The 24,091-nt window shown below is 41.1% G+C and overlaps 1 protein-coding gene across 10 annotated transcripts in view; it reads left to right on the top strand.

Annotated features, from left to right (window-relative positions):
- ptprfa (protein tyrosine phosphatase receptor type Fa) overlaps window positions 1-24,091 on the top strand; it is a 316,636-nt gene that overhangs the window by 25,279 nt on the left and 267,266 nt on the right. For all 10 annotated transcript variants that reach the window (XM_086146258.1, XM_086146275.1, XM_086146249.1 and 7 more), the window contains exon 2: window positions 7,048-7,220. In XM_086146258.1, the coding sequence (XP_086002384.1) occupies window positions 7,127-7,220 (94 nt within the window). In that variant the 5' untranslated portion in view covers window positions 7,048-7,126. The remainder of the gene's footprint in view (window positions 1-7,047; window positions 7,221-24,091) is intronic.

Here is a 24,091-nt window from a genome sequence, read left to right as displayed (position 1 = left end):
TTTATTATGATATTGAACTTGAACTTCAAGAATATTGAACTAATCCGAGTCTGCTTTTTTTCCGATGAGTCCGCTAACTTGAGTTTGTGAATCAAATCAATCGAATCATCTGTCCGCTGTGAATCTGGCGAGTCATCTTGCGTTTTTCGCAGCAGCCAATGGAATCAGAAGATCCGAGACCTGACGCTAGTGATCTCTGGTTCATTACTGAGATTCGAATCATTAACGTGGGTGATTTGGGCACAGACCAGCTCTATTAAATCAACTGTTTTTTATATAATTGACATTTCATAAGAAAACCTTTTTTCGATTGTATAGTGACTGGATGATCGTACTTGTGCATTAAAAAAAAAAGGAATAAATTAAGATCTGACTTTGTATGTCTGATGTCTGAATGTCTGATTTTTTTTTTTTGGTCTCATGATTGATTTGATGCGAGCTGTTGTGCAATATTTTACTTCACTGAACTGAAAGTAAAATCCTGTCCAAAAGTCCGCCTCAGACAAATACCTCCTCTATTGTACATATGCTAAAATTCTGCTGCTCTGGAATGAAACTTTCATGACTCACCAATCAGTGTGTATTGAAGTCAGCGGTTTGACAATCTGCGGAATGGGTGCGGCGTGATTTGTGAGATGGCTGAGCAAACATGAAAGTATTGTCACAGCCACCAGGGTTCGTTGCTCTCTCCAGGGGTGCTGGGAAGTAATTGCAGCTCTGTGAAGGGAAAAAGAAAAGGGGAAGAAAAAAAAAAAAAACGCCATCAAGGCACAGGAGAGTGTGACAATACATCGCTTGTGCTCTCCTTTCACGGAACGCCTAATGACGCGTCAAAGATCCTGAAAGTCTTTCCTGAGTTTCTCTCCGAAAAGTGTCACTAATTGAACAACCTGCAGACGGAGCTGTGCTTCCAGTCACATGGAGGAAGAATTCCAGGCTGTCGTGATTCTCATGAAGTTATTAAGAAAATAAATATTGCAAAGCGGGTAGGATGGGTTGGCGTTGAGCTCATCAATCTTGCTTGTGATGCCAGAGGAAGTTTCACCATGAAACCTTTATATTACAACATGTCCTGCGCTTCCATTTTGATCAAAAAATTGTTGTATTGTCTCATACGTTAATGCTGGATTCATATTTTGGATGAAGAATTTTAGGATAAGGCTGACGTTCTCAATGCTTCTTCAATCAAGTGCAGTTCAGACGGTGCTACTTTTACAGCTAAAAGAACCACCGTCCTATAAACCAGGGTGATGCATTGAATCAGTCCCAGGATCCATTGCGGTTGAAAATTTCATAAATGTATAGATATATATATATATTTACTTTCAATGATTGCCCAGATAGCTGCAAACATGCTAACACTCAAATGTGCCTTTTAGCCTCTATGCATTTCCAAAATCCGGTGCTTATTGTAGTACCTGCTTGAACTGCCTACCACTCATTGGCCAGAGAATTAGGTCACTGAGCATGGCGCGGCTGAAATCAGAATGAACCATGCCATTAAAAATTAAAAACAAATAAATAGACGTTAATGTTAGCATGGCTGCCACTGCGTCTCATCGCCCGTAGCATCCTTTAGCCCTACTCCTATTTTGTGCTGCAGAAGCTGAAGAAGCTGCAGATGGAGCAACAAGTCCACCATTCCCTCCATGTCCTCCATTGTTTGGCTGTTTTCTATCATGTTCAAATCCCTGTGACGGCTGTTCAGCATCGCTGTGTGATCACAACCCTGCCCAAATTGCGGACATTCTACAAAGTGTAGTGGAAAAAGCGCTAATGCTAACAAAACCTTAGGCTACACTTTTGCACTTGGGGATGCTATTTATAGTTGTTCGAATCCCTCTTTCTGAAGTTTTCACAGGAGGGACATGCACATAACAGACACACATACGGTTCAATTCTTTGGACAATTGATCCTAATATGCATCTTTGTCAAATTGGGTTGTCGGAATTTCCACCCACTCCCGGGAATAATCTGGTCCTTCAGCTGCTCAGTGGCTGGAGTGTCCGTGGCTTGTTGCTAGGAAGGTCATGTCGAGTGGGTTTATCTGAGCTTTTCCCGCTGAAAGCAGCTGCCGGCTGCAGCTGAGGCGATGCCTGCCTGCATACACACAGACACAAACACACACATACACATGTTAGACAAACCTGAGTGCAGTATCAAGTTCATTTTTTTTTTAAGGAAATGGTCACGGACTCATGCTGAGGCTGCAAATGGCCGAATCTACGAACATGTTCGCCAGCTGAGTGGGAATGGAGAAAGTTAAGAGAGTTTAATATCCGAAACGCAGCTCCTCTGGTCAGAGAATGCCTCCTGGGAAGCAATATGTATATGTGAATATTATATATGTGTGTGGGTGTGTGTATATATATATATATATATATGTATGTGTATGTGTGTATATGTATGTACGTGTGTGTGTGTATATATATACATACATACATACATACATACACACATACATACATATGTATGTATGTATGTGTTTATATATATGTGTATGTGTGTGTATGTATGTATGTGTGTACCTATATGTATGGATGTATGAATGTACGTGTACATCTATTTATATACATACATACATATATTTGTATATGTGTACGTGTGTATATATGTGTGTGTGTATATATATATATATATATATATATATATATATGCATGTATATTTATGTATATTCATTGTGGTTGTGTGTATGTGTGTAAGCATATATTTCATTTTTTTATTTTCCTTTGTTTTTCTTCACATTGTTCATCAAAAAGGGAAGATGAGCAAACGTAATATTTTTGGAGTATTTTTATTTTAATTTTTACTTTCTCTCTTAGTTGTACCGATGACAAAATACAAGTGCAGAAAATGCAGATTCAGAAAATAAAAACACAAGTTATCGGTGTATATCTAAACACTGGCTGAGTTCCGGCTTTTCATCCAGATGAATAATTTTGTCCGTGGGGGTTAGAATGTATCGTAAAAAATGCATTAGTTTATTTTTAGCTCTGTTGCCTTGCCTGCTTTTAGCCAGGTGGCTAAGTCCACAAAGTTGTACACCGGCTAACTCACTTCCTGGCAAATTGAACAAGAAATTATGTTTTTAGTGTTGGTTATATATTTATTTTGTGTTTCCGTGGCTCATTAGTGTTTATTTTGGGGAAAAAAACATATGAATTACAACTCAATATTTTTTCTATTCTGAATCAAAAGTAAATTCTGGGCTGATGCTGGGTGGTCAGCAGAAATATGCCTGGACTTGTCAATAAATAAGGCCACATATGGAGACATCCAACCATCCATTCACTTGTTCACACCTACAGTTCAGATCAGTCATGATCTGGAACACTCGGAGAGCCTGCAGAGGCATGGGGAGAACATGCTAAGTCCTTGCAAAGAGAACCTTCGTCACTCTTGCTCCAAATTATTATTCGTAGATTAGCGGATGAGTTCATTTCAGAAGATACTCCTCCATAAATAACTGTTGATATTAACTCCATAACGACTGATAGGGAACTTAAATGCTACATGCTAATGCTAAGTTTTTTTGATAATAAATATCACATATTTATTGAAAATTCCCAAATTAGAGTGATGGCTGGGCAGCTTTTTCTTTCTCTTTCTCATACACAGGACTTATTATTTTGCTGCGAGAAGAGAAAGACCAGAATTGTGTCGATTTACTCCCGGGGTAATAACAACGCCACTCAGAGTTTATCCAGACGAGCCTTACCTTTCACAGCGCAGTCTGTAATTATCTGTCTTTCTCGAAAAAATATGGATTCAACACACAGACGGCCCCCGTTGCCGTGATTTGATCCGCTTTTGAGCCAAAAATAATTCACCCCCTCCGATCAATTGTGGGTCAGCGCTCTCTGTGTGTATAATTATCACGCTCCGGGAATATAGTGATGAATGTCGAGTGCTACAAAGATCGGCGGGCAGGCGTTTGAACAACTTTCAGTTGAGGGCCGGGTAGAATTTTTTTAATCGATCCCCGATTAAGTCTTAATCATTTTGGGGATGGATTTTGATTTTGTACATTTGCTGTTGCCACCTGCAGTTCACGGAAAGGCCATTTGATTGACAGGTGACTGGTCCCGGGTGTAACCCCGATTGCGATACTATGCTGGTAAAGCTGTACATGTATTGGGTGGATGGATTTGTCAGATTAATTCAAAAACAGCTGTTTGGGTGAAGACATTAATGTCTTTTCATGTTATGGTCCGGGGTAACGAAGAAGAGAATCATTGGTCTGTTGGACGTAACTCGGAAGAGGAACCCTGATGGCTTATATAATGAGCAGGATTTTTTTTTTCTTACCCTTAAGGCGACATTGTTCAACTGTGCCTTTAGAAACCACTGCTTTTATTCTCAGTTTTATCCCCATGATCCACTGCCTTTTCTCTGGTTTTGCTCATCGGTCCAGACCTGGCCCGTTAAATAGTAAATTGATAGATAAATAAATACCTAATAGGATAAATAAGAAAAAACTAATATGATAATAGATGCATAAATAAATGGATAAAAAAACAGATAGTGAATACATTAAAAAAACTCAAAAAATATAGCAACTACTAGCAATTAACAACTTTATTCATCCCGAAGGAAATTGTTGTGCCAGAGTTACAAGAAAAAAATATAACAATAATAAATAATAGTAGAAATTTGTATAAACATTAAAAAAAAAAAAAGGAGAATAAGGAATACAAATAAACTATAAAGTGTCTTAAATACCAAGTAAAAGATAAGGAGTCCACAAGAGTATGAAAAAATATTGTACATGTAACTGTTATTAAAAATATATGGAGATTTCACAATACGATGAGAGATGACTTCATCTAATAAGTCTGATGATTAAAAGTTGAGAGTGTGAATCATTCGACTCTCAAAGCAACTCAGAACCGATGACGCGTGGCCTTAGATCCCTGGTGGTGCTCCAAGTTCCGGTACTTTCTGTTTGGCCCGGACTAACACAGATGAATGGCTTGTCAGCAAGCTCAGCATTTCTGACACTTATTACTGTGGCCGACAATGATTGGACCGGGAAGGTCTAATATCCATTTTAATCATTTAGGCCTCCTGTCTGAGAAATCAGGCTCACCAGTGCACACCCATTACATTGTCTACGTGTGCGCATTTGTGTGTGTGTGCGTGCATGCTTGTGTGTGTGTGTGTGTGTGTGGCTGTCAGATATGCGGTTAGCTCAGGTAATGGGTTTAGCGCTCTGCTCATTTCACACGCTGCGTCCATGTCATTTCAATTTTTGGGGATGTAGAAGATGTGGCTTAATCCCAGTGTCACCTCTTCTAAGGTGAATAATTTAAATCATCGCCACCCCATATAATGTCATTTGTAATGTAAGTAAAACAAATATATAAAAGAGAGAGAGAGAGACCCAATAACATTTCAGAATTATATTTTAAAGTTGTCAATGCTGCATCAATAGCAACAATATTATTTAGCAAGGCTGTCCCTTACCTGAAAAAGCATATGACAGGGTGCCAAGAGAGGAGCTCTTGTATGAGGAAGTCTGGAGTGGCGGGGAAGTATGTTAGGCTGGTGCAGGACATGTATGCTTGCTGTGAGACAATGTTATGGTGTGCTGTAGGGGTAACTCAGAAGTTCAAGGTGGAGGTAGGACTCCACCAGGGATCATCTCTGAGCCCCTTCTTGTTCCCAGTGGTGCCGGACAGGCTGACAGATGAGGTTAGACAGGAATCTTGGTGGACCATGATGTTTGCAGACTACGTTGTGATCTGAAGTGAGAGCAGAAAACAGGTTGAGAAAAATTAAGGGAGGTGCAGGTATGTGCTGGAAAGGAGAGGGATGAAAGTTAGTCGCAGCAAGTCAGAGTATATATGTGTGAATGAGAAGAACTCGGGTGGAACAATGAGGCTACGGGGAGTGGAGATCAAGAAGTTGGACGATTTCAGGTACCTGGTTTTCAACAGTCCAGAGCAATGGAGAGTATGGAATAGAGGTTAAGAGATGGGTTCAATAAGGTTGCAATGGGTGGAGAAAAGTGTCAGGGGTACTATGTGATAGAAGACTATCAGCCAGAATAAAAGGAAAGGTGTCCAAGACAGTGGTGAGACCAGCGATGATGTATGGCTTAGAAACTGTTCCAATGACCATAAGACAGCAGGCAGAACAAGAGGTTGCAGAGATGAAGATGTTGAGGTTCTCTTTGGGAGTGCCCAGGATGGATAGGATCAGGAATGAGTCTATCAGAGGAACACCATGTGTTAGATGTTTTGGATAGAAGGTCAGAGAAGCCAGAATGAGATGGTTGGGTCATGTACAGAGGAGGGATAGTGAATATATTGCTAGACGGATGCTGGAATTGGAGCTGCCAGGCAGGGGGTCTAGAGGAAGACCAGAGAGAAGATTTATGGACGTAGTGAGAGAGGATATGAAGGTAGTTGGTGTGAGAGAGGAGGATACAGAGAATAGGATTAGATGGAGAAGGTTGATTCGCTGTGGTGACCCCTGAAGGGAAAAGCCCAGAGGAAGAAGAAGAAGGCTGTCCCTTAAATACATAGAATTTTGTGGAAACTCTAAATATGACAGTGCAGTGGGGGCACATAAAGAATAAAGAAAAATACATTAAATTGAACTCAGACCAATTTCACCGAATTAGATGTAAAAATACAACAAAAAATGAAAATCCCAAAAAGATGGAAAAATTACCTAAATCATATTTAAAGAAGAAAAAGAGAGGCAACATAAACAACTCGTAACTATGATAAAACTGAATAGCGATGTTGCAAGTTGACAAGAGAAAACTTTAATGTCTCGAGTAAAGCAAAGAGAATCTTGTTATTGCAGTAAATAAAAACCTGGTACTGCTTTTCTTTGTGAAATATCTTGACATTTTTGTTGCAACATGGTTGTATAATTCCGAGAATCACATTCTTTCCTCAAAGAAAAAAAAAACGCTGCCACCAGGGAAGATTGATGTTGCCGGGGGGAACCACCCTCCCCCAAATGTCGTCGCAGAAAACCTTCGCGCCGTGACCTTTCCAGACCCTTGATCTGTGTTTCGTCCTCCACGCAGGTATCACTCCATGACAGCGTGACGTTATAGCCAATCAGCAGCAGCGTCAGCACCCGAGGAGCGTATCATCAGTTACAATATGGACCTGCGACTCAGGCGGCTGTCGCCTCTCGCCAGGGGAGCCCTTCATCTCCTGCTGCTGGCCCGATTGGTCCTGCCTTCCCACGCCGAGAGTGAGTACCGATATTATCCACCTTGCTCTGCCCACACGCTAACAGTTTTACCCGCCGGTTATCCATTAGCCGGCTGTGTGTCCGCCAGAGAAGACCAGGGTTATTACCGGGTGCGAGTTTAATAACTTGCCGCTGTGCCGAAAATAAAGTCCTCTGGTTTTACGGATTGTTGGTGATGCGCGCGAGAAATCCGAGGCAAAAGTATGTATGTGGCAAAAAAGTGTGCGAACACAAACATACACGTACGCATCTATTGATGTGTGTGTTTACAGAAAGAGTGATTTAAAATCCACCAGATTTCAGCCAAACTAGAGATATGACAACTCAAGCCCAAATCAGCAAAAAGAGAAAAAAAAAAGAAGCTAAAAATACATTTAATATTTAACTTGTAATTCCTTTAAAACTTACACACACACACACACACACATACACAAAGTAAAAATGAAGAAAACATGCCAAACAGAAAAAATGTAATGAATGCATTAATCAATCTTCTGACCGCAGAGATAAAATATGTTTTGATGGACGGACAATTTCAGTCCAATTTCAAATTCCTCTCCTCAAAAATAAAAATCTCTCCACCATCTTCTTACCATGCTTTTTATATTTTATTTTGTTTTATCTTATTTATAATTTTCAATCGTTCCGGCCTGAGGCTGGAAATCTCTGATTTTTATAAATTTTATAAATTTATAAATTTTTTATAAATTTTTATAAATTTTGTTGGTGTATTTGGAATCTAATCTCACCATCAGCCACTGTTCCAAATTACACGTTAGAATTTTGAAAGTCTTATTTCTCTGTGTTTGGCTGCTGGAGATCATTATTCTTCCATTAATATCAACAAGAAGTCACTCAATATTCTGCAACAAATTCCCTTATCCTCAGTTTTCATGTTTATTTTCATATATTAAATTACAGAAAAAAAATGAAAAATCACAGAAAAAGAAGGAGAAAAATATCTTCAAATTTAAAGCCAGCTGTAAATTTTAATAAATAAGAAATATCATGTAATACAAACATACCAAAAAAAAATGAAAATCATCAAGAGGTTGCTGTTATCAACAACAAAAAACATACAGTTCTTTCAGTTTATAGTTTGGATAATGATTATTTTTTTATGAATGCATAGCGCCATGCATCATCTGAAATTCAGATTTCAGAATTTCAGCAAATATAAATGGTCTAAAATTAATCAACAAATTTGACTGCAAATCAGAGTAAAACATCCCTTGGAATTCTAGAAATTACTATAATTTGTAAAAAATTGAGAAAGAAATATAACCAACAAAATGGATTCCAGAATGTGAATAAAGAATTAAATGAATGAATGAATTTAAAAATCTAAAATAAATAGTTAAATAGTTTGATAAAATGTATATTTGTTGCTTAGATTTTCCCTGTTCACATACTCAAGATTTGATACACACACACACACACACACACACACACACACACACACACAGATGGGATGAGGGTCATGTCTGGGTTTACAGACTGACTTATGGTCCATCGCTGTGCACACGCTGACCAGACCTCCGTCTCATCTAATGACCTCTTCTCTTGTCCTGTAAGCGTCCTTCACATCGGAAAAATTAAAAAGAAAAGAAAGAAATGTATTTCCCAGACTCAGGGAACACGGAACTCCGTGACCATGGGTGAAACAGAATTTATAAGAGTATATTTTATTATCTGGAATAACAGAATGTGGAAATGGGTTGCTATTTCTATTGGTTTCAGGTCAATCCAGTCCTATCATGACATTAGCTGTAGGTATTAAACTGCGAGTAAAACTGCTGGGGCGGCCTTGCGCAGGAATTAATGCGCGACCAGACGGTCACCTGTTCTCCAGATCGCATGTGAATGCAGCATTTGCTCCATCGCTTGCTTGCTATTATTTTTCTGATGCCAGGCGTCAATCAAAGTAGGTGTAGCATGTAGGAAATGAGGTATCGGCCGAACAAACCTGATCGACGGTCGGGTATCCGGGTTCCTTACGCGCTATTTGAGGACTGGGTCTGACATCTGATGCATTTAAACGATCACGTGTTGCTTTTATTCTGACTAATCCTCCACGCTTTTCTCGCTTCAAGCGGTTGTTTAATGTATTGTGCCTCGTGCAGGGGCAGGAATCTGTCCGAGCCTTAGAGGCGGAGAGGTCAGCGGTTCCCTGGAGGGGAATTTTTTTCTCCCCCCTTCCTTCAACAGGTTCATTATCGAGGCTAACTGCTTGATGGCTGAATTGCACACACCGTGTAATTTCCCCCAATAATTTAGCAGATCAAAATCCGTCAGTAGGGCAGCATTAGCAATTACATCCCGCTGTGAGAACCCACTGCAGTGCACCGAACCACTCTTTATGTATATTTGAAAATATTATGGAAAACTAAGCTTTCCTGAAGTTCCAGAGCATTTCAGATAAGAAAATACAGTAAGAAAAAAAGGCGTTGATTCACAAGAACACTGAGGCTGGAGTCTCCGGCTTTATTTTTTCAAGTATTTGAATTGAGAGGGTCAGGATGCGTGTCGATGTATCAACTTCGGCTTATACACATGCGATGGAGGCGTCGTTTAAGCCAGAGGGTTTAGCTGCACTTTCCGATTTGTTGTCTATATCCGCTTTCGGACTGAAGAGTTCTAAGAACAGAACAGCTCGAATTTCGTACAAGGACCTATCCTTCTCCGGGGGAACTTTTTCTATTTGCATTGGCGCAGGCAGTAAGGGTCCATGGGAGTGACCGTTGGGAAGCAATGGTCTGCGACATGCACCTTAAACGCCGCACTCCAAAACAAACCATCCGTGAAGAAGGGGAAACGACATAAACAACATGAAGAGAGAAGTTGCTGTAGCATTCGTGTTCTGCTTTTCTGTTCTCATAATAACCACGGACTAGCAAATGGGTCGGAGTGTCTTTATTTTCACCTTCTTCACCATGTGTAACCCCTGCCGTTAGCTAACTCCGTATTTATTTTCCACCTTGGAAACCCCTCAGTGCTGTAGCAGGCCAGTAGAGCCATGAACACTTTGTCAATTGTGAATCCTGCTGGTTCTCTCCATTTTGTCGCAGGAAAACAGCTGACCCTTGACAGCAATTGTTTTTAAAAATGGTGCTCAGCGGTTCCACAAGAGGTAGCTGGTAATGGACGAGGCTTATGGGTTGTACCAATCACCACCTACATCATATGAGTTCCTATAGAACCATAAAAGTCCTTGCCTAGGAGTAGGAGCTAACATGGTTTTAGGAAATGAGGTCCTGGTTCCTATCCTGTCTGATGCATAAAGAAACTGTCTGAGTCCTAAAAAGGTCCTAGGAACTGCAAAGAGTTCCTGCAGCTGAGATCGAAACAACTGATGCTGCACAGGAAGAAAAGATTTGCCAAACAGAGTGACAACTTGGCCTATTAAAATGACAGGTTTTGATCCAATCAGATGCATCAGATTTGAATTGGTTTTGTTACCCACATTTAGCAATAAAAATAAGAAAGGAAGACAGACTCTTTATAGACAAGCAGGTTTTGTAACGTATGTCACAAATGTTATGTAAATATGTTGTAATATGACAGAGCCTGGTCGACTGTTTTTGTTAGTGTTCGATTCAAATAGAGCTCTAGGTCGGTGCCGTAGAAACCACTTTTACTCTTCACTTCAGATTCTCTGTGCGACCGTGTTCTACTTAGCTCTATTTGGCTTCTCCCCTTGTTTCTCACTCCTCGTCTTACAATATCTTAAATCTTGGGTTTATAGGGAAGTTTGCCTCCGAGCAAGAATGTTCCTGGTTCTGTCCAAATCAGACAGTCGGTAAATGCAAGTCTAAATTTTTCACGATTGTGAATTATAGAGTGAATGGTGGGATGTCTTCGTATCGGACCCTGTGATTGACAGGTGCCCGATACCAGCTGTAACCCTTCACACTCATTCCACCCCCTGTGCTGGATAAAGATAAATTGGAAATTAATTCAAATAATGGTGATGATTGGAATTTTAGGGTAACAAATTTTTGCCAGTATTTGACTTTACGGTACCTTCTGAGACGGCTACCGTATCAGATCGAGCTACTGGAGTCCAAAATAACTTCCAAGATTTGGCTGAGCGTCACCGCAGACTAGCCGTTGGCTGGCCACCAATCACGGCTGACCATCTGGTAACCGCTAAAGCCAGCTAATGTTGGACCGACTTGAATAAAAACAGCGGGGAAGCGTAATGAGTTCATGGGGCGATAACATGGCATTACAATGGTTATCTGTCCCCGGCACCGAGTGAAACATCTGATTCACAGAGCAGTGCCTCTTCGATCGCCGCCACCTTCGTGTCCGAATCTACGGCTCCCCGACGAGCCGATGATTCACGCCACATCACGGCACGTCCCGTAGAGTCGATCGAAAAGTTACTTAGTCAAGGATGCGCTAGGTCCGTGTCTCGAGTCGCCTAAGAAATGTGCAGTGGACAGTTGTGACGTGGCAAAAGCTTGTGACTTCGGCAGGCTGTCTTGTTAGTTTAATGTCTGCATTAGCGTCTTTGTCTTGTCTCATAAGATTCAATCCCGTTCAAATACACACACGCTTCCAAAATGTTTTGATTGACAGCCACATGTAGTTACCAAGTGGAGTTTCCTGTACTCTCAATTTTTATTTCTCACGCTAGCCGCCTCTAGCCTTGAGCACCTCTGCTGTAAGTCCATCTTCTAATGTCGATCCAGCGGGATGTACGCCCTCTCTTTGTTTAAGGATAGGCTTAAAACCTTTTTTTTTTGGAGAAAGCTTATAGGTAGCGCTCGACTAGCCCCTACCTATGCTACCATATGGTAGCACACCAAGGATAACCTAGTTCCTGGGTTGTGGTTGACAGGTGTCCACCGTTTTTATTTCTTTAATGAATATTAAAGCTATTATTGTATTATGCCAGCTACAATCATTTATCAACTTGATTTTTACCCGTCGAGACAGAAGGCCACCCACACCGAGCTTTTATTTGCTTGGTAAAAGACAGTGTTTCCTTGCCATCGTCACCAAGTGCTTGCTCCAGGGGGGAATTTGTGGTTTCTGCCTCTGTTCTGGGTTCTGATTCCTTTAAGCCAGGGGTGGGCAAACTACGGCCCGCGGGCCACATCCGGCCCGTTGGTCTTTTTCATCCGGCCCGCCAAAGATTGGTACAGAATTCATACTTGATTTAAATGATTGAATGATTGGATCAATGAATGTGGGAGCTCAAACAGGAGATTATGTCATTTTTGGAGCTACTTGAGAATTATCCTGAACTGAATGACAGATTGGCTTTGTGATTTAGCCTTTAGCCTCTAGCCTTCTTAATAACCACTACTGGATCTTTGGTTATTGAATTGCAATTTTTGTAAGTCGCTTTGGATAAAAGCGTCTGCTAAATGACTGTAATGTAATATAATGGACGTACTGACACCCATGAATGAGCTGCACGTGAAGCTACGAGGGAAAAAAACGATTCGTGCATGAAATGCTAGCAAACGTCAGAGCCTTCAAAACCAAGCTGGCTTTATTTTCAAAGCAAGCAGGCAAGTCTGATACATACTGTTATCAAATGTGTTTTTTTTAATTTTTTTTTTTATATGTATGGTATCTTGTGGTGACCCGGCCCGACTGTCAAATTTTAAAAGTCAACGCGGCCCCTGAGCCAAAAAGTTTGCCCACCCCTGCTTTAAGCAGAAGACTCACGGTACGTGCAACCTCTCCGAAGCAACATCACTTGTCCGGGATCCAAGGACACGATGAGACTGTTGTGCCCGGCCCCAAAAATTCTCAATCACCTCTATGGCACCGAAAGCCGCCGGCATTGTCGAAGGGTCGAACGCTGTCCTAAAATCCTCCGAAATTCAGATCCGAAAAAAATCGCCATCTTTAGCATGTCATTCGTGAACTTGACGGCCTAATTTCAGTGTTATTTTGTAAAAAAAAAAAAAAAAAAAAAAATGTAAAAATGTATGTGCAAGTGTTTCATCAGTTGGTCGCACACGGTGTTCCAGCTCATTCTGAGTGGGGGGCCTCCTGACAGCGCAGTGTCCGTCAGGCGGGCTATATTCAGGGTGTTCCGCAGGGTGAAGTCTGCTGATTCGTTTGTGTGCCGTTCTCCTTGTGCTACTCAATAGACCGCTCCAGCGGGAAGCCTTAATCTCCATTTTCTCCGAGGAGGGAGGGGGGACTCGTGGCCCAGCCTTTGTCCCTCCCTGGTGAAAAATGCCGCGTATTCTTCTGCGGGGCACATGTGGGTCTTTTGCGATTCATGATTCGTGCGTTAAGCGTCAGCCCTGATACTAAACACTCACATTGTGTCCCTTCGAGTTTGTACTCCCGGTTCCGGATGGACCCAGCAGAGCGTAGATTATATACCCGCCTCAACCCTGATCGTCCAGGAAGGAGCTGACAGAACCTGTCAGAGAACGACGCTGGGGAACCGGCAGGGTTCTGTGTGTTATAGGGAGGGGGAGTTGTGACATGCAACTCAATGAGCAGTGGCCCGGATCTCATCCGTCATGTGATCGGCCAGCTGTTTTTTTTTCTCCATGTGCGAGTGATTTCTCATCATAACACAATGCCGGATTTATTCATTTTTTCAAAAGGATAATGTTTATGGTTTGGCTACTAATTGCTGTCTTGACCCTTAGCATGCCAACATCACATTTTATTTCCCAAGAGGAAAAAAAACATAAAAACATGAATATGATATCTGTTATTATTAATGTTATTATTCTTACTATTTTACCTTTTGTTTGATTGTTGTTGTAACAACGACAGCAATAACAATAGTCATGAAAATAATTGCAAAGTTTACATTCCCACCAAAACGTTCATTTACTGCTCCCTTATTTCGCGTATTGTATTATTTGGATTATGTCCTTATCTAACGATTTATGTCTCCACTGTTACTTATCAAACTCTCTAGCACTCACTGTGCAAACGCACTGAATCCTTGAATAATAATGAAAATCAATAATAATTGTAATGAAAATCAACATTTTGAATTTAGTTCAAATGCTTGATAAAATCTTCAGAGAATTATTTGAGCGAATTCATCAAATAACAATCAACGATTTTCTCTGAAAATGTGGTTGAGAAACATTAAACAGCCATTTTAATTGTAATACTCATTTATCCCATTAAAGGAGAATAGATGCCACAAGCATATTTTTGCTGCCCAATCAACAATTTCCACCTGATTGTAAAAAGCTCCATCTTAGACAGAAGCCACATCCCCAAACCCCAAATCATTTCTGGTGAATCACAACCGCTGACAAATTTAAGTTCCCATGCACGTCTGTCAGTAGAATAACCTCGCAATACGGCCTGGAGATCGCTTTCCGATCAAAATCCAACCAAAAACACGATGAAAACCCAGCGCACAGAAATCATTTGACGATCGTGCCGCCGCAGGGCTGGAGCTGATCCCTGTCAGTCCCGGGTTGGATGACGGCGACACAGCCCATAATACCGAACAACTGCTTATTAGCATTGCTGAGAGTGCGTTGGTTTAATGTCTCTGTGTTCCACAATAATCCGTGCACTGAAATGAAATTCAGCCCACCGGTCATGCGGCCAACGGTGCAGATTTTGCTGTGTTAGCATTAAAATAACCTTAATGTCCCGCGTGTGAATAACATTTCCTGGCTTTGGTACACAGATGTATTTATTTATTTAGTTTTCCATTTCACATCCTAAAGCTTTCTCCCCAGGAATTAGCCGGGCCCCATTGTCAATCCGATTGCCTGAAGGTCAGAGGAAATGGATGTCGTTAAGCCCCTTTTCTTTAAAAATCACCTTCAAAATGAAACTGTAGAAGTTGATAATTTATAAGCCAGGCAAGATTGTGATGATAGCTGTTTAAGGATGATAAAATATTTTGCACTTGAATGACGCTTTGCTGAACACAGTAATATCCTCAGTTAGGTATTTATGGAAAAAAAAAATGTCAACGTGCTTCAATCTGCTTCACCCAAACCGCCCAATCGCTCAGTAGAATGACATGAAGCTGAAGGTAAATAACACTACTACTGCTGAGAGTATAGATAATTATATTTACCATGCATCTCCGATAACAACTTCAACTCAAAGGGCCTCAAAGATATTTCAAGCACATAAAATGCATTGAAATTGAATATTGGATGTTTTATTTTTTCATCTTTAAAATGAGATAATGCTGGATTCAACCTAATTTTCTATCCATGGATTGGAATAGATTGAAGGTCATAAAGCAAGACGGTCCATGTAAAACAGCTTACATCGGTCTGTCTCTGCTCCTTAACAAGACCAGTTTTTACAACTGTCGTCATGATCGGCTATGCTGCGGATGAATCGGACAACTGAAGGCAGGTGTCAGAGTCCGCAGCGGTGAGTCGTGGCGTTGCCGTGTTTCTGTACCGGATGCTAAGTAAATCGACTCCCCCTTCCCCCCCTTTTGGCTAAATTTGGCTTCTACACCGGTGTTTGATGCCGTCTCGATTTGCGAAGACATTAGCATGTAGCACGTCCTGCTCTCCCACGCCCCCAACCCCTCGCTTCCGTGTGTGAGTTGTCAGAGTCGCTCGCCTCCTCGGTGTCCAGAAGCGAAGAGCCAGATTGTTTATATGTCACTTTGACTGATCAGAGGTTGATTTGCATGGCTGGTTCCTCTCAGCTCAGCGGCCTAATGAGTCTCAGGGAGAGGAAGACACACTGTGCGAAAGCGTTGTCACTTGTCATCGTGAATTGTCTCCGAAACACGGCTTTATTCCACCTCGCGCAACATTTGACTGCCTGGCTGGCTGCCTCGACACCATTAAATCCGGCGGCCCAAATGAGAAACGGGCCTGTAAGACAAGCGAGCAGCTGTGGATGACAATGAGACGTGAAACAATAGGCTGTAAAACCGGGGCTATTGTGAGCTAGCTAAAATATCCAGCCGTGTGTATAAAGTATTAACAAACAAAGATGAATAAAACAAAACGTATAGTGACCGACATTTATAAATAAAGCCCCTCCCCCCGGTATCTTTGAATGTTAAAACGGATACAAAAGAAAAAAAAAAATCGACAAGCAGGGAGTTCAAACCAAACCTTTCAGTTTGGTATTTTAATATTTCAACTATTTAGCAGAGCGAGGCTCCTCCGGCCTGGTAAGGGTTCATCGCTTGTTAGTACACATGCGGAGAAAGGAGCGCGTTTCTTTCGACGGGAAAGTACAAGCTCTCCCCTTGGGTTTTTTTTTTTTTTTTTTCTGGTTAACCGGACGAAAACGACGACAGACAAATCAGATCCAAGATGGAATTGCCAAAATATCGCTGACACGCTTTCAGAGCCCTGCCGGCTTTTCGCCTCCATCAGAGTTCACATCCCACTTACGATAATTTTTGCAGCTATGACTCTGATTGGCTGTTTGCACTTTACTCATGATCACGATCTAACCCGAGTGACTGATCAACTGGACTGCATCCGCTCCTCCTACCGATAAATCTATATGTTGAGACCATTTCTTTTTTTTTTTCTCAAACACCATCGGCTGCCACGATAATATTGATCATTTTTAATGATGGAATCACAGATGCATCATGGGATTCATCGATCCAAGAGGAATAAAAATGGCTTATTACAGCTCCGCGTCACTTCTCACCTAATGAGGTATTTATTCCTGGACCGCCTGCTCTGATTTGCGCCCGTTTTCTGTCGCTGCGCTGTCATTTTGCATGATTACTGATAATCATGCAAAATGACTGCGAAGGAAAGGAGACAGGAAAAACAGACCTCTGTGTGCAGCTGACAGCAGGTGTATTCCAGGTGCATTGGAAATAAAGAGAGGGGGGAAAAAAAAAGCTTTTTCAGCATCTGAAAAAGGCCGTAACGCTTCAAACGGTCTGACAAAGCAGACAAATTTTACCCTTGGATGGCTTCCTCATGCTTCTGAATCACTTCTTTTGAGATGTTAATGCAACGACAGTCAAGGTGTTTCCTCACTCTGTATTTGTCAAACATGCTTCTGAAAATCCTTTTTTAAATTTATGTTATGAACATTAGCAGTATTTTCACAGGTCTCTGATTCCTGTCATGATTTTTTTTATTTTATTTTATTTTTTTATACATCCTCTTGCAGGATTTCTTATTCAAAACTATTATTCAAAATCACACCCTGGATTGTTTTTTAATCTAATATTATGACGTGGTTTTTGTTGCTTTTCATGTGAACGCGACTTCAGTTGACATACGAAAACATTTGCCGTGCTTTCGGGTTATTTTGGTTCCCCGATGTTTATGAGACCCCCTTTTTTTTGGGGGGGGGGGTGTTGGCTTGATGTATGTTTTCTTCTGGATCCGACAGTGTTGACAGGCCGTAGGGGTGACGGGGAGGCGGCTCTGCCGCCGGCGTGTGCTGGAAATACGAGCGCTTTTCCGAAATGTTTATGTGGCGTCATTTACCCGAGTAATTGCATGAAGGGAAACATGCTGCTCTTTGGAGCTAAACCACCCGTGGAGAGATGAGCTCATCGCAGATACCGTTTATTCCACCAATTATTCAGTAGCCGGGGGACGTTAGGGAAACAAGGCCGGTCCGCACAATGCGTTGTGTAGGTGGGAGGCACATCAGACGGATTCATATGTAAAGAAAGCTCACAAATTCCTAATCTGTAGAATGCGGTTGATTTATATTGATGCTGATTCCACCCTCAATGCGTCCGCGGAAACAATCGCTCCGAAGATGATTTCCACTGCCGGCTAGCTATGGAGCACTTTTCAAAATCACGAAGCATAACTAATGATTTAAGGGATCCCCATGAATGCTAGTGTGTCAAGATGGGACTTTTTTTATTTCCCCTTATGAAGAAAGATGAGCTATTGAACAATTCACATCCATTGTTAGCCGCTGACGTCGCAGCTAGCGCATGAATAAATTGCCCGGGTGAAAAATTAAACTCCCAGAATTTTCATTTGTGACAAGGCTGTTATTATAACAGTGATGGGATCATCCTGTCAACCTTGAAAATTTGAATGTCTCCTGTTGACTATCCACTAACCACCCACGTGTCTGACTCGATTAATTCTGCGTGGCTCCATCCATCATCTTCCTCCGCTTAGCTGGGGTTGGGTCCCGAGGTCAACAGCTGAAACAGAGAGGCCCAGATTTTGAGGGAATCCCAAGGTATTCCTACGCCAGCCGAGATGTATACTCTCTCCAGCGTGTCCTGAGTCTTCTTCGAGAGTCCCTCTCGGTTGGGAGGCGTCTGGGAGTCATCCTGGCCAGATGCCCGAGCCACCTAAATCTGACTCCTCTTAATGCAGAGGAGCAGCGATTCTACTTTGAGCCCCTCCCGAATGGCCAAACTCTTTGCCCGATCACTAAGGTAGAGCCCTTACACCCTGAGGAGAAGTCATTACGACCACTTGGCTCTGAGATCTTGCTCTTTTGGTCACATCCCACGGCCCATGACCATAGTTGAGGGTACGAACGTAGATCGACTGGTACTTAGAGAGCTTCATTTTTTGGCTCAGATCCTTCTTCACCACAATAGAGATAGTCTATTGTATGCATACAAGTCATTGTCCTCCTTGTCGCAGCACTCCTGGTCAAGTATGGAGTCATCTTCATCATCAAGATTGGGGTTTGGAATTCTTTGTATGACAGATAAGTGCAATTCTGGCTCTGTGGAGCTCCGTATTGTATGCAAAAACCCCGTCCTTCTTGTTGTAACACACATGGTCAAGTATGGAGTCGTCTTCATCATCCAGGTTGGGGCTTGCAATGCTTTCTATAACCAGTGCGTGAGATTCTGGGTCTGAAGCCTTGTCTGAAGCCGTTGCATGGATGAATGTGGGATTGCTGGTTTGCTGCAGCTTGCCTCGTCTTGTCCTCGTCTTTTGCGCCCAAATTATGCTCTTTTGTCACTGGCAGTCCAGCTCCGTTTTAATCTGAGCCTTTCCTTGGTTTCTGAGTCGCCCAAGTTGGAGCTCCAGGTGGTCCCTTCCCTGATGTCAGTTCAGAAAAGAGGACTTGTATGGGGAAGTTGATCGGGCATACAGGTCAGCGGCGCTGTGTCACAGCAGCTTCAAGCCTCCCTGTTTTTCGCACAGAGGAAGACATTGTTGTTTAAAACTCAGTCCTGCCATGGAATAGTCAGAATTTGTCAGAGCTGCGACTGATGGAAGGACTTCAGCTTGCAAATGCCCTTAGAGTATATTACCAGGTTTCACACACTCACAACTCACGCTTGGCAGTGGCTCCGACTGGCTGTTGTTTCCACATTTATGTTTGAAAGAAAAATGTCAATTTGAATAACTAGCATACATTATCATCATGCAGTTGACAGACAATATTGACATTGGCATTTGTATTTGTTGACAAGGTATTTTTACAATGTTTATGCACAGCCCTAGGCACAGTTTGATATAAACTACAATTCATATCAGTGGGTTGCTCCATCTCTCCATGAGTTTTGGGTTAGGCAAATTTTGCCGGTTTGTTGCAGTTTTTGAAGATACCAAAAAGAAAAAAAATGACCATCATTTCTTATCATTTATTTATTTGTTTCGTTTCAACCCATGCTTTAATAAACCAGTAACATAATATTTGAAAAGACTCTGGACAGAATCTCATCTCTATGATTCTGAAACCCCCTAGCCTTACCTCTGGGGAATCAGGTCTCATTAAAAAGCCGCCTTGCTTCACCGTGCAGTTATGAGGATATTTCGGTCTTATACCTGTGCTCCGGATAATGCAACCCTTCCTTAATTAATTGAAAGCACACATCCCACATTCCTGCGGAGACACACGGGCCAGCGCACCAACTCCAACTCAGATAAGGCCTCATTAAGTGACTCATCCGAGAGCTCTTTCGTCGACTGCTAAACCTCTCTGAAAATGGATCCCTTTAATTGGCTGAGTGTACACGTGGACCAATCTAATAACCCTAACTTCAGTCTGGTTAAAATCCTTGTGAGAAAGGGATGCTAGTGCTTTGCCGTGTTACTTTTTAGCTCAAAAAAAGTTGGATGTCAAAGCCTAGAGCTTTGCCCCAGTTACCCATGCCTTTAAAAAAAAAAAAAAAAAAAAAAAAAACAAGCATGCCGGAGAACGCTGCTTGCTCTACTACCTAACCCAATGCTAGCAATGCAAGTAAATATATATCTTCGGATATGTCATGCATGGAGCTACTAAAAATAGACAGATACTGGATTTAATTTGACAGCCAAAGTTCAGAGTTGTGGATCATGTCCATCCCCCACACATGGCCAATGAGAACCCGCGTAAGCCGGATGAATAAATAAATAAATAAATAAATAAATAAATAAATAAATACCGTTGTGAATAAATTAATCAAATTATTACAATGAGCATGGTAAATAAACAAATATTTGGATAAATACATTTATGATTTATAAACAAAATCAGATGTCTTTTTTGTTTGTTTGTTTTAAATAAAATGAACATAAATAGATAGATAAATAAATAATATGTAAAAAGATTGAACCTATGGTAAATATGAAAACCCACATATGGCATACTTTTTGAAGCTTTGACATACAATGTTTTTATCATTATTTTTATTGTTATTTGTCCTAGTAGTAGTGTTGTAATTATTATGGCTTTTATTATTATCATTGCTTTTTTTTATGGTAACATCAACAACAATGATAAAAAAATCCTTCTTATTCCCTAGTCTCTTTCTTTTTACCGGATAGAATATGTCAAATATGTCAGGAGATAATATGGCCGATTTTCAATGGATTATTCAAAAAGAAAGAGAAATAAAAGGAAAGAAAAAGATTTCATTGGCAGGTTTATTCAAGAACCCAGGACAAATAAATCTGAAGCTTTTGTTTCCTGGCGGTAAAAACTTCCAAAGGACTGTTATCATTGTGTATTTTGCTGAAGGTTGTTTTTCTTAAATTATACATCAAATATACACCCAGTGAAGTGGAGTGCTTGTTTTATGAGTCATGGTTTTTGTGTGTGTGTGTGTGTGTGTGTGTGTGTGTGTGTGTGTGTGTGTGTGTGTGTGTGTGTGTGTGTGTAAATGTGATTCATGTGCTCCTCTTGATCGCAGGTGCAGGGATACTCCATCAGCACTCGGCAACAAACTTTTTTTGTTTTCTGTCAGTTTCTTGCGGTGTCGAACACAGTGGATATATATGTTTTGGCGATTCAAACATATCCATTTATTCATTCATTATCTGTTCTGCTTATCTTACCAAAAATCACAAAAAATCACATTATACCACTCTTACAGCAATTCTCACCATTGTCACTGCTTCTGAATGTGATATCCAATCAGCACACTGCTGCTCTGTTTGGAACCGCCCCTTTTTGGGGCAATTTTGCCCCAATGCAATTGCAATTTGTATTTATCTCGTCACCTATTGGTTACAAGTTGCATTGCTATGTTGTTTTGACAAGACAAACATGAATGGTGACAATTGTCTAGTTTCCTGTTAATTTACCTTTTTAATAAGTCATTATTACAAAAGTTGCTGCCCCGTCTGATAATTTTGTCTGGAGTGGCCACTGGACATACAACCATTCACCCTCTCATCTTCATGCCATATAGAGTTTTTGGCAGAGCAAAATAAGTTTCCAGTTTATTGTTTTTTTCCACAGGTTTCCTTTGTATCATTTCTGCAGCCTCGCCATTATTAACAAAAATAAACCTGATTGACGGTAGGTCCCCAATCGACTTGATTGGTAAAATTGCAGATTTAATGGGTACTGTGCGGCTCTTTGGTGTAATAACAGTTTAATGACAATGTCAGACATACTATCATCGGGGCAGGATGATATTTTGAGAAAAATAGGAATTACAGGAATTCTGAAAATGCAGAGAAACACTCCAGGTTAAGAAATGCTGGCTAAACTGTAGTTCCTGGGACGTGAAGGGTATTTTTGGATGGTTATATGACGGGGACAGAATGGAGTTGATTGACGTTCCTGTTTTATGTCCCGCCTCTTCCTCTCAACGACAGCTGGGATTGGCTGCGACACCAAGACCAAAGCGTTTGTCCAGGGCGTTCACAGATAATCATTGGATGAATATCGATTAGAGAACTTTAAGATGAGGATGGGGATTGATCGACATGCTGATCAGGATTTTAATGTAATGTGGTTTTGTGTTTTTAGAGAGCGGTGTTGAGAAATTCATGCATGTTTCCCGTGGCCTTTGTTGCAGAACGAAACTTCTTGTGATTTTTGTCTCGACTAGATCGACGACCACGTCAGAGTTCAGGTTCTGTCTCGCCCTCTGCGACCTTTTAGAGGCGCCACACGTCAAACCAGGTCATGTGACATTCTCACCGCGGTCCCAAGGTCAAATACAACAAATGAAACAGCTTCGGCGTTTGTTTGCTTTTATTTATTTATCCTTTTTTTCGCTGAGCACACAAAAAGGAACCCCCCCCCGGTGGAATATAATCCATTTTAAGGCTTCGTTGGACAAGCTGCGCCGAAGCAGCTCCAAGCATATCCAGGTGAGGAGGTGACCTTCATCCACCGAAGATGTTTGGCAGGGATAAAGCACAGTTAGCTGTCAAAGCTAATCTTAATGACAGCGTGATAGACATTAGTATGTGTTCATGCACTGTTAACAAACAGCGTCCTTAACAATGTCAGTATTTTAAAAGTGTTCATATATAACAAGGTGTTATATAAGCGCATTACAAAGGTTTTAGTGCTGCGATCAGGTGATTTGGATAATGGCAAAACTAAAGTGTAGGATTTCACCTGGTGCTCCTTACAGTGACGGCACAGATCTAAATCTGTTCTTCCGGGTGCGTTTAATAATTTATTCATTCGTCTCTCTATTTTCTCTTAAATTTTTGAAAAATCTCGTCTTCATCTAGGATGATGAAGTATGCGTGGAGAAAATCATGTGTTTGGAACAATATATATTTGTGTATATACATAGGGGCCTAGAACTAATCTCACAATACATTTAATTATAAAAAAATAATACTTATAATAAAAATAATGATAATTTATTATTATTATTTTTATTATCATTATATCTCTTAGATATGAATATTATGATATGTCAGACAGAGTCTTTAAATACAGCTGGATTTGGAGCAGCCCTCATCACGGGCACCTGAGCAAAGATGTCTCTTCCGAAACATCACAATTATCCCCATCCAGTGTGCTGGTGTGTTTTGTGGGCACGCTGTCTCTCCGCCTCTCGTCTTGCCTAAACAACCCCCTTCACCCCACCGCCGCAGCCGCAGCCATGCGTGTCCTCCGCGAGATTGGCTTTATGCAAAGATCAGCTGCTAAATGAGCAGGGAGGAGTGGATGGCATTTACAACAAGCTAAGCCTATTATGCTAATACTTTATCTGTAGTCGCAGGATCATTTTTAGTCTCCAGCCACCTTCAGATGAAAACAAAAAAAAAAAAAAAACATGAATAACCAAAAAAAAAAGGAAATCCACCACTTTAGGATTAAATTACAGGTTCCCATGCCTTCACTGATATATCATCTTAAGAATATTATTTTGAATTACATATAAGATATTAAACAGCTGACTCTAAACATGTATCTATTTAAATAGCTATCTCGTGGTCCATTCAGATCAAGGGTGCCCAAGCTTTTTCACCTTGTGAGCAAATGACCATGTGAAAATGATCTACCTCCACCTGATGCTGAAAAACTGCTGAATATATATTTATTGATATATCTAATGAGTAAACTTAACACAATAAATGTTTGTGGATCTTGCATAACTGCATGAACCCTCATGGCACACTACAACAGAGTACTTTTTTTGGTAAATACCTTATTCTTGAATGGAGGCAGCAGCGTAGTTGAAGTTAGCTGTGAGAAAAATCACTGCTGTCCTGACAGCTGGGATTTTAGTTCCTTCGGTTTTCTCCTGCTCAGCTCACTTTTCCGAGGGAAGT

This window comes from Fistularia commersonii, chromosome 1 (assembly GCF_037954325.1).
Source record: "Fistularia commersonii isolate RoL2024-O1a breed Wild chromosome 1, RoL_Fcom_v1.0, whole genome shotgun sequence".
NCBI lineage: Eukaryota > Metazoa > Chordata > Actinopteri > Syngnathiformes > Fistulariidae > Fistularia > Fistularia commersonii.
This window is presented reverse-complemented; position numbering and strand designations above follow the sequence as displayed.